The sequence below is a fragment of the Anoplolepis gracilipes genome, chromosome 3 (genome assembly GCF_047496725.1).
Source record: "Anoplolepis gracilipes chromosome 3, ASM4749672v1, whole genome shotgun sequence".
Taxonomy (NCBI): domain Eukaryota; kingdom Metazoa; phylum Arthropoda; class Insecta; order Hymenoptera; family Formicidae; genus Anoplolepis; species Anoplolepis gracilipes.
In genome coordinates, this window is record NC_132972.1 from 3476778 (window position 1) to 3489102 (window position 12325).

Genomic DNA, 12325 nt, shown 5'->3' on the forward strand with positions numbered 1-12325 from the left:
TTACGCGGATTAATAGGTGTGTTAGCGCGTGTGGTGACGCGTATATAGTCGCGACGGCGGCAGCGACGGTGGCGGTGGCGGTGGCGGTGGCGGCGGCGGTGGCCGTTCATGAGCGGGCCCTTGGGAGCTTTCTTTCCCGAACGGCCATACCCGCCATGTTGAGAGACCTACCACCGCCGAATCGAGTTGTCCGGTGAGTCCGGATTTTCGCGCGCGCGACCAGAGATCCCGGCTTGTCCCGGCTCTCGCTCCTCGCGTGTCGTCGCGGCTCGCGGCGTGAATTCTCATGGCGTCATTTCTATCTCTCTTTCTCTCTCTCTCTCTCTTTCTCTTTCTATCCCTCCTTTCTATCATACCGTGGCCCGTGGCGCCAGTTGCCTCGTTCACTCGACTGACTGACTGACTGACTGACTGGGTTGGATTGTCCGCGCAAACGGCTCGTGTTTGTTGTACGTCGACTGGGCGCGGATCCCCAGCTATTCCCCTCGCGGTTCTTTACTATTATTCGTTCTCTCTCTCTCTCTATATATATATATATCTCTTTCTCTCTCCTTTTCTCCCTCCCTCCCTCCCTCCCTCCCTCTTTCTATACTCTTGTTGCCGCCACCGCTGTCGTCGTCGTCGTCGTCGTCGTCGTCGTCGTCGTCGTCGTCGTCGTCGTCGTCGTCGTCATCGTCGTCATCGTCGTCGTCGTCGTTGTCGTCGTCGTCGTCGTCAACATCGTCAACATCGTCAACGTCGTCGTTGTCATCGTCATTGTCATCGTTATTATCGTCCTCCTTCCACGCTTTATTTCTCTTTCGCGGTTACTCGTCCATGGATCTCGCCTTTCTCCTCTCCCATCCTCGGAGGTCTCTGTTCGAGCACCTGTTCGAATCAAGAGCGCGAGATCTCTTATCTGTCTGTGCCCTTGATACCCTGGCTCGCCGCGACCTCGCGGCTTCTTCGCCGCGTGGACTGTTCTCGGCAAGATATCCTTCTTGCCTACGGATGGCCGAAATTTAACAGTCGCGATGTGTCGTAGTCTTCCCTTGCGCACTGCCAATTTTGCATTTTAATAGCCACCTCACTTTCTAGACCAGTGTACCACTTATCTGTGCTACTTTTGTCAAACTTTCCATTTTGGCTTACCTGGCTACTGAGGAACTGTTAGAGATGCGACAAATGTATCTTGTAACCCAGTTCCAGATTTTCGACTGTGGGCTGGAGAATTTTTCATAGAATTTCAATTATCAAATGTGTAATGTTTGACAAATCTACTGTATGTTTCCTTGTAAAAAGTCCTAGTTGCTTCATATAAGTACAAAATTGTATCGCTGAAGTCTTCTGTTGTACAATTTTATTTGTGATTGTTGAACCTTTTGCATAGAATTAAGTTAGGCAATGGTATAAATAACTGGTATAAATTAATGTTTTTTAATTTATATGTATCTATAGAAATAATCACATTTTTTTCATATAATATATAATAAGAAGTGATATATATAGTTAAGATAGAGGAATTCTTAAGTCAATTTGTATCTTTAAAAATATTATATAAATATATCTTTGAAAATGTTAATTTTTCAATAATTTTGAAAAATGTTGAAAAAGAAAAAAAGCTTATAGTCATTTTCTCTTTTCTTACATATTTTATATAAATAATATGCAGAGATTACAAATATTACATTTAAATTACAATATAATTGTATTGTAAACTTGAGAATTTTTATTACATAGCATTTAGCATATACATATATTTAATTTTGCATTAGTACTTATTGTAACAGTACAATATTGAATTTAAAAAAAATAATATAGCGATACAATATTTTTGGAAGAAACAACAGAGAGAATAATTTGCACATTATATTTCTATTGATAATCTATTAATATATACAGCAATACACAGAAATAGATTTCGCTTTTCCAGCATGTACCTACTAGATTCAGTTTTGCATGATATGTTAAATAATAAAAATTGCATATAAATTTCTTGAAAGTATGTCTCGTTATACAAATCATTCTAAAGCAATGAAACAATTTTTTGGGGTTGTTACAATATGGGGTCCTATTGTTATGTTATTCAGATGTTGCTAATGTCGCGAGTCTTACCTGGAGGTACGGAGTCTCACAGCAGTATACAGGGCTGACATTCAAAGTACTACCATTTGGTAGACTTGAGTAGTGTTATGCCTCCTCGGCACCAATCTTCCTGGTCGCAGCGCAATCGTCTTGGCAAGCAATTAATGAGCTGCTATGTTCAATTAAGAATATATACTTGCCATCTCAATTGTTGATGAAGCCTCATAGCGTCAAGCATCAACGTAAGGCAGTTACCTGCTACGTAGCATTTATGTATCATATATGTCGGAAAGGTAGGTGAAGCTCATTATCGTGACCTCAATGAGCATATATTATAAACGATTAATCGAAAAAAAAAATTATATATATATATTTATATATATATATATATTTATATATATATATATTTATATATATATATTTATATATATATATTTATATATATATATTTATATATATGACAAGCCTTGAACACATTTAGTACATGCTTAAATGTATCTTTGATACATTTGCTTTACAAAGATGTTAGATGTTACATGGATTGTTAAGTCGAGAAAATAGTCTTCAAAGACTCTGTTTTCAAGTTTGGGAAAAGTGAATGAAAAAACTGTAGGAAATGTATACTAAATGGAGTCAAAGATAAGCATTAGTGTTCTCATTTTCAAATGATAATGTAATTTACTATAGATAGGACTAAATATATAATATTGACTCTTAGCCTCATAAAATTAGCATACTATACTTTATAAATTGCGCTTTGGTACATGAGTGTCATGCAATATAACTAACACGATAGTTTTTATTTTATTTTACAAATTAAACTTATGTTATTTTCTTTCTGTTGCAGAAACCAAGTCAAGATGCAGCAGGTGGACACTATCTCGCAGAACAATTCTGTAAGTAATTAATATTTTATAATAGTATAGAATATGCAGTTTGCTTACTAACTTACTAATGCAATATTTCAAAGCTGCATTACATTCTGTGATTATATTTACATTATCCACCAATTCTATGTAGTTTTCGATACATTCTATATTACACAGCATCATTATTTATAATATAATGTGTTAAATTTTATAAAGACAGTCTTCTCTTTCACTTATCTTAAAATAATTGTATATAAATTACAATATTTAATATTTTATTATAAATAGCACCTTTTTTTTTACATATTACTATTTTACTATACTTTATGGCTGTGTAATACATTTTTTGTATTCATTTTTATCATGTACTCATCTTTCTCACATATCTTTCTCACATACACATAATATTTAATATTGTGTTTGCAAATTCCATTTATTGTATAACTTTTATATATGTGTAAATACTTTTAACATACTAAAAGAAGAGCGTTGTTTTGACTGAATAGTATATATGAATTACAGTTAGATGTGGAGGAGCGAGAAAGGCTGTGTAATATACCGAAGGTGAGATACCTTGTTGGTCTCAACTAGGATAGTTGTTGAAATATGAACTGGCAACTAATAATACTTACTGTTATGAGTAATCGTAATTTTGCTTCATTTTGTCAATAGTAGTAAAAAATACACATATAAGCTTATAAATAAATATTAATAAATAATCTATTAAGTACATACAGATAATAAATCTTTTAAATATTTTTTCAATATAAAATATAAATATTGTATAATTATTAAAATCAATAGTATTACTGTAGAAGCAAGATTCTTTCGCTTTACTCACTATATTGTATGTTAGCATTAACATAGTATTCTAAACCTACATCAATATTTGTAGCTTATATGCCATTTTATTTTATATTGTTTGAATGTATAATCTTATATTTTAATTGTTGATCAAAATATTTCTAATTTAATGAGATATAAAGATATTTTTGTAAATTTTTTGCATGAGCTATATAAAAGTGCCATTATATTTCATTTCTAAATTCTCACCTGATTTTAAATTTTATTATAAGTTTCTGGTAAACGTTTTCTTATGCAAAATTTCAAATTGCTTGCCTGTGGTTATGGAAATTAAATATATAGCAGCCTAATTCGCTCGCTGCATGTATGGGATCATCAGCTTTCATTCTATTAATACAGAATTGTTTATATATATATATATATATATATATATATATATATATATATATATACACAATAAAATAAAGTTTCTTCCTCCTTCTATAATATATATATATATATATATATTATAGAAGAAACTTTATTTTATTTTTTATTTTGTATAAAATATTTTAACAAATTTTACTTCATTATTTTTATTATTTATTGTTATTTGTTCTTTATTTTTATGCATATTTAGTTATTAGTACTATAGGTTATAAGTACATATATATAAACAAGGAGGTGGTTGAAGGTACAGTGGCGGTAAATATTAACAATTGTCTAAGCTGTGTGCTTTTAAATACAGTTTATACTCTTAAGTACTTACTCTTAGTACTTTTAAGATCAAAACGACTTACGTTACGAAGAAACATTTTTTATGCTCGTTTTCCCTCCAAAAATTAAATATATACACTCATTTCATGTTAAATGCAAAAAATGTCAGAGTTAATTATAAAAAGTTTGGTATAAAAATGGTTGAGACTTAGTGATTTGGAATTTATCATTCAATAGAATTTGTCTTTTAATTGGTCCTAGAAAACAAATGTTTTTAAAATATTAAGTAAATGTATTTTTAAGATTCATTAAAGAAAATTTCTTATTTTGCTGCTATATAATTACAATATTAATTATATTCTGTATTTTGATGTGATAATATCAAGCATATATATATATATTTTAGTGCAATAAAAGATATTGTTATACAGTAAAAGGATACAAAATGTCAAAAAATATAAAATAAAGTTTATTAATAAAATAAAATGCAACATTTATGAATTTTTTATATATACAAGTGATATATATATATAGGATAGATTAGATGTGAATATTTGTTGCATTCTAAATTAAGAAAAATATTAAAAAATTTAATTTAACTTGTTAGCTTAATTAGTATTTTTATAAATATTATGACTCGTAAGATTAATTTTTTCACAAAAAATTATTAAGAATTGAATAAATTTTAATTACAATTTTTTTTATAATTTAATTTATGATTTTGTATTTATTTTATTTAAGATTTTTAAAAAGAGATTTTTTATATAGTAGGATATAAAGAATATAATGTAGTAAATAAAGAATTATTATTTTTATGTCTTGTCAATGAATTTAAATATTTGCTTAAAGTTAATAAATTTCTTTACTATATATATGTGCGCGCGCGCGCGCGCGCGCGCGCGTGTGTGTGTGTGTGTGTGTGTGTGTGTGTGTGTGTGTAATTATACATGCTTGATGCAGAATTTAATATTTTTCATATTTTTTATATTAAACATTATATTTAAAAAATTTATAAAGAAATCTCAATAAATATCTTATGTAAAATATGAATATATATTTGTAATAATTAAGTAATTTTCAAGGATATTACATATATAAATGTGTCATGATTAATAATCTAAAAAACGATACTGACATTTATGATTTTAGTACAATTAATATGTATTTAGTATATATGATATATTAATATTAAATAAAGTTATAAATTTCATAGTTTGTAAAACGTGCTGTATTTTGAGATATATAATACTTATATAAGCATATATATATATACGAATGTATAAAAGGTTATGTGGATGTGTGTACATATATATACATTTTTTTATTTTATTATTTATTTACAAAAATTCTTTAATACAAATTTTTTTCCTTATATTGTTTTTTTAAATTTTGTTTTTCACTATTTTGTGTTTTTATATATTTAGCCGTTACGATATGTACAGATATGTGATGTACATATACACTAAAATTTATTATCGATGAGGTAATTCCTGAAATTATTTTGAAATTTTTAATATTTATGGAATTGTAATTTAAAAATTAAATTTTATTTAAATAAAGAAAGAATTCGGTTTTTTTATCATATAATTCATGATTATTGTTTATTTGTATTATCAAAAATGTAAAGCTTATTATGTTCATTCTTTTCTTAGATAAATAAAGTCCTTTATTCATTTAAATACAAATAAGATTAAGTTTTAATTCTATTTTTCTAAATATTGTTCGAAAATATTAAATAATTTTGTAATAATATGTGGATTTGAATCCATGTTTACATAAATATTTGTACTTATATGAGGATATTGCTCTGGAAAAAAAAAATTGGAATTCTAAGTTTTTTTTTTTTTTTTTTTTTTTTTTTGTGGTGTCTAGGAAAATTAGGAAATTTTCATTGAATTTTCGGACACGGGAAAGTCATTCAGTTCTTTTCAGTTTTTTTTCATATTTTTAAATTTAATATTTTAAATTTAAATAATTTTTTATTTTTTTATAAATTTTTTGTTTTTTATTTTTCATAGGAGATTGGTTGATTTTAGAGAAAAGACACAGAAAACTTATTTTTGAAAGTTATATATAGAAATTTTCTTTTTTCTCAAATCTTATAAACTTTAAACAAAATTATTTGATAAATAGTAGAATTTTTTTATAAGATTTGAATAGAGACATTGTTACATGCTCAACGATTCCAGGACTCTGTTTCATAAAATAGTATAATTTTGAATTTTTTCAATTGTTTTGAACGTTATTACTGTTACAGGGATGTAATTTCAAAGATAAAATGTTATTGCGCAGTCAATACAAGCAATAGCATTAAATGTCTATCTGTTTATTATATTGCCAAAATTTAATACAATTACGTCTATTTATGATTTTTTTTTTGCATTTAATATGCAATATGAGTGTATATCAAAAATCTTTTGAGAAGAACAAAAATTGGGAAAGAACTTGACCGATGTGTAAATTACGATATTTGTGTCAGACCGAATGATATAGTATGGTAACTAAAAATTTTTATTAATTAATTTAATAATTAAAATAATACAGAAAAAACCATATATAATAGTAGTATTCTAAATTATTTTTTATATATTTTATTATATCATTTTTTAGTTAACTCAAATTTTTTAGTTAACTCAAATTTATTGTGTTCATAAGAAACGTATTTATATTCTTACGCTATTCATAAAGCATGTATAAACGTGTTAAGTTTTAAAAGAACTTTATCGCATAAATAAATAAGAGTCTATTATAAATTATTATTGATAAAATTTGTTTAAATCCTCAAATTTAAAAACTTCTTTTACAAGATAAACAAAATATATGTTTTATAATGCAATTTAATATATATATATATATATATAAAACTATTAATAATATATTAAATTAATTCAAATTAATATATTAAATTAGCAATGGACTATTAATAATACAATTTAGTATATATTATATATTACTAAAACCATAAAATAATATAAAAAATAGAAAAGAGATTAATAAATATCCTATATTTTTTATTTAAAAGTATAAACCTGATAAATTTATCTATTTATTAATCTGAAAACTACGCACAAATTTAACGTAATTTAATCTAAAGTGCATGATAATAACATGAAATTAATTGTAGAGATATGATTTGTGTCTAATAAATTAATATTAGAGTTATTAATTTTGTAGTTAGCAAAATGTGATGTGCTTGATACACATAATATCTTATTTGATATCTAAATATATTATGTATTACACATAAATACATAGAATTGAAAATTACACACCAGTTCTCTATATGTATAATCAACGAAAAAATAATGAACAATTTAGACGAGCACACCTGGTAAGGCTTCGACGCCTGCGAGTCCTGCAAAGGAACCGCCACCACGCGACGAACCACCTCTGGAACCGGTGAATGGCATAGTTCAACCGCCGGTTGTTCCACCACCGAATCGTCTAGGACGCATCACGAATCAATTACAATTTTTGCAAAAGGGTGTCTTAAAACCAGTATGGAAGCATCAATTTGCATGGCCCTTCCAGCAGCCTGTCGATGCGAAGAAACTCAATTTACCAGTACGTCACAATTTTTCTATCATAGAGCTATTATAAATAAGTATTACGAATCACCATACACATATACACGTACAACATGCATGAAAATTATTGATTATATTAAATTATATTATATATTATATATATTATATTGGAAAATTATATTGGTAATATATTTTAACAGAACAAATATATAAATAAATTGTTATCGAATATCTTTGTGCTGAGAAATTTCTTTGATTTAAAAGGATTATCACAAAATCATCAAAAAACCAATGGATTTGGGCACAATCAAAAAGAGGTTGGAGAATATGTATTACTGGAGTGGGAAAGAATGCATTCAAGATTTCAATACTATGTTCACCAATTGCTATGTCTACAACAAGCCAGGAGAAGATGTTGTGGTCATGGCACAAGCTCTCGAAAAATTGTTTCTTACAAAGGTATATTCTTTAATATTTGTAAATCTTTCTACATGTTTTTTATTAATAAAAAAATTATAAATTATAAATAATTTAATAAAAAGGTTATAATATTAAAAAATAAAGAGAAAAATATATATATAATATATACAGATTTATATACTGTCGTATATTAACATGACGATTCTTTAGGTTGCACAAATGCCGAAGGAAGAGGTGGAATTAGATCCACCTATTCCGAAAGGACCCAAAGGCAAGAAAGCTGGAAGAGTCGGTGGACCAGGAGTAGGTGGATTAGCAGGAGGTAGTACGTCAGGGGCAGGTAGAGGCAGACCAGCTTCCGGTGCAGCTGCTGTTACTTCCAGTGTACCGAATAATTTAACACCTTCCGCTACGTCAGCTGGGACAACTGGCGTTATACCCATGCCGCCTCTTGGTACTCAGGCACCGGCTTCAGTACCTGGAAGCACCAACACAACCACCATCGCCCCGCCATCGAGTATGGGCGTCGCGCCGATGGCTACTCACAATTCTCTGCCTCAACAAGTTGTCCCTCCAACCACTGGTTATCATGCGCAACCGGCGATGGATCCTCAAGCAGCTTCTGCTGTACCTCCACCTCCGCAAGTCCCTACAACGCCCACTGTTATGCCTCCATCACAACCTGCGAAACTTAAAAAAGGGGTGAAAAGAAAAGCTGATACTACAACTCCCACTGCAAATGCTTATGATCCAATGTACGCGCCTCTGGAGGCTAAGAACGCTAAAATACCTACGAGAAGAGAATCTGGTCGACAAATTAAGAAGGTATTGCATACACATATTTTTATATTACTTTATTGGTACATTTTATGTTCAAATCAAAAGCATTGGAATTGGATGTATCCACATCTATGAGATATGATATATGATAGCAACTTAAATGCAACTTAAAAGTCAAATATTATTTATAGAATGATGAGTGTTGCTTTTAAAAATTGCTAAATTTTAAATATGTGTATAAATCTTATCATGAAAAAATAGTCATGAAAATTTTCATGATTGTATAAAAAACAAAATTAATGCATTGTAAATATATAAAGAATATTTGAGCGAAATTTTTTATGCAAATATTTTTAATCCACAAAATTATCGTATTTTACGTTATCATAACACTTGTAAACATCTTTGATCCTTGCATATATATATATATATATATATATATATATATAATCACATCATTTCATTAATGATATTAATCATTATGTATTGATCATTCAATTAATAAAATAATATAATGATTAATATTATTAAATAATGGATTAAACTCTTCATGACATGGCTGTTTCAGCCAACGAGGCAAGCGGAAGACGGCTTAGTGCCATACCATCAGGGCAATATGCCTCTAATAGGGGCAATGGCCCAACAGGTATACTTATTACTATTCCTTCATTTCTTCCTTCCTTTCATTTGTGTTGTCTTATCATCTATCAAGCAGAAATTATTTCTATTTAATTAAACAACAATTTTATATATATGTGTGTATATGGTATACTTTGCACTAAGAGTTTTGATGTTTTGTAAGACAAAATTTATAAGATTTGATATATCATTTAATATATCTTTTTGTTATACAAATATATATATTTTATATATTTTAAAAGTAAATTAAGAGATTTATATAATTTTCTATGAATAAGTTTTTATTTAAGAAATAAAATAAAAAGTAATTTTGATATCTCTTGATCACTGTAAATAATTTTTTAGCCTGCACATACTGGAGTTAAGGGGAAAGAAAAGTTGTCCGAAGCATTAAAATGTTGTAATGACATTTTGAAGGAACTTTTTGCCAAAAAGCATTCGGTAATTGTTTATATCATTGTAAAACAATGATGTATTACAAAGAATAATATTTTGAATTGTAAAATTTAATGTATTTTTCTTGATATGTAGCCATATGCTTGGCCGTTCTACAAACCTGTTGATGCAGACCTTTTAGGTCTTCATGACTACCATGACATTATCAAGAAACCTATGGATCTTGGTACTGTAAAGGTTTGTATTTTTAATTATATGAACGTAATATCACAAATATACAATATGCTATATAAAATGTAGTTAATTTGCGTAGTTTTTCTAAGAATGTAAAAATTCTAGATTATTAACACATTATTTCTGCATTGTTTTTTTTCTGCAATGATATTACAGGTATTTTGATATTAATGTTTTTCTTCTTTTTTTAGACTAAAATGGATAACCGTCAATATAAAACAGCACACGAATTTGCGAGTGATGTACGACTTATATTTACTAATTGTTACAAGTATAATCCTCCCGATCATGATGTTGTTTCAATGGCTAGAAAATTGCAAGATATATTTGAAATGAGGTTGGTTAAGATTTTTACAAAAATATAAAATCTAAATGCATGACAGTTGTAATTATGTAATTAAACATATGATTAGATATGCGAAAGTTCCGGATGAGCCAATGGGTAGTAGTATAGTGGCTATGAAAGGAAGCAGCAGCGGTAGTGACACTTCTGGAGGAGAGACTTCTTCTGAAACTGATGATTCGGTTGAAGAACGTACCCAAAAGTTACTTGCTCTACAGCAAGAAGTATGATTTTCTTTTGTCTTGAATTAAAGTAAAATTATTTTATATATACGAATGTAAAACGCGGAATAATTTATTCTTTATTACATTTAGCTGAAAGCTATGCAAGAGCAAATGAGAAAATTAGTGGAAGAGAGTGGTAAAAAGAAAAATAAGAAGAAAAAACCGGATAAGCCAAAATCAAAGCCGATGAGCAATAAGAATAGTAGCCTTGTTGCCAGTCATACTGGTGCCATGAAAGAACTCATGAAACCCAGCGGTAGTATTCCTAGCGTGTCCGACAGTGTTGGTGCTAGTATAGCCAGTGTTGCGATGGGCACGGGCGATTTGAAAATGCCTGGTGGTATGGGCAGTGATCTCCATCATCAAAGTACAGCAGTAGGACCTAATAAGGCTCATGCTGCTGGAAGCTTAGGGCATCATTTGCCGACAGCAGCAAATGCTAAACCGAAAGGTAAAGGCCGTGGACCTGGAAAAGCTGCCACTACCCCGAATACTGCAACCAAGAGGCCGAAAGCTAACAGCAGATCTACTGGAACTAAGAAAAAGAATACTGGTAGTCAACCACCTCCAATAACATTTGATTCGGAAGACGAAGATAATGCTAAACCCATGTCTTATGATGAAAAGAGACAACTCAGCTTGGATATTAATAAACTACCAGGTAAGATATAAAAATATATAGAATTAAACTTCTAATTATATTAGATGAATGAAAAATCGAATTAAAAGACTGTATAATAAGATGTATAATACTTTATAAAAGATATATAAATAATGTATAAAAATCGCGCTAAAAGTCTTCAAGATAGTTATTGGGTTTTATCAATATTATCACTGATTAAATATTTATAATTTTGATCTCATATTTTTGTGCATATATTTTTAAGCATTGCAAATTGTTCTACTTAGAATTATAAACACAAAACTCAAAAGTAAAAAATATATATTTTATTAATCTTTTTTGGGGGTTTTGTTTCTTCTTTTAGGTGATAAATTAGGTCGTGTTGTACACATAATACAATCTCGAGAGCCTTCCCTGAGAGATTCAAATCCAGATGAAATCGAAATCGATTTCGAAACGTTGAAGCCATCAACCCTTAGAGAACTAGAGAGCTATGTTGCCTCATGTCTCAGAAAAAAACCACGTAAGCTTTACTATAAATTTAATTTTAAGTTGAGCTTATATATGAAATAAAAACTTCTTTGGGTCAGCTAAATATTATATATATAAATACACAATATTTCACAATTTTATTGAACTAAGAAAATATAAATAATATGTTAGAATGTATATAATAGATCATTTTTTACGTACATAAATATGCATAT

The 12325-nt window shown here is 29.2% G+C and overlaps 1 protein-coding gene across 10 annotated transcripts in view; it reads left to right on the forward strand.

Moving 5' to 3' along the window:
- The window catches only part of LOC140664236 (homeotic protein female sterile), a 32214-nt gene that overhangs the window by 3073 nt on the left and 16816 nt on the right, over nucleotides 1-12325 (forward strand). For 4 of the 10 annotated variants that reach the window (XM_072889169.1, XM_072889168.1, XM_072889172.1 and 1 more), the window contains exons 2-14: nucleotides 2070-2357; nucleotides 2912-2960; nucleotides 3456-3497; nucleotides 7752-7997; nucleotides 8225-8419; nucleotides 8591-9205; nucleotides 9729-9806; nucleotides 10145-10240; nucleotides 10331-10432; nucleotides 10621-10766; nucleotides 10843-10996; nucleotides 11087-11657; nucleotides 11983-12141. In XM_072889169.1, the coding sequence (XP_072745270.1) occupies nucleotides 2347-2357; nucleotides 2912-2960; nucleotides 3456-3497; nucleotides 7752-7997; nucleotides 8225-8419; nucleotides 8591-9205; nucleotides 9729-9806; nucleotides 10145-10240; nucleotides 10331-10432; nucleotides 10621-10766; nucleotides 10843-10996; nucleotides 11087-11657; nucleotides 11983-12141 (2464 nt within the window). In that variant the 5' untranslated portion in view covers nucleotides 2070-2346. The remainder of the gene's footprint in view (nucleotides 1-2069; nucleotides 2358-2911; nucleotides 2961-3455; nucleotides 3498-7751; nucleotides 7998-8224; nucleotides 8420-8590; nucleotides 9206-9728; nucleotides 9807-10144; nucleotides 10241-10330; nucleotides 10433-10620; nucleotides 10767-10842; nucleotides 10997-11086; nucleotides 11658-11982; nucleotides 12142-12325) is intronic. The other 6 variants (XM_072889176.1, XM_072889175.1, XM_072889177.1 and 3 more) reach the window with 4 other exon arrangements.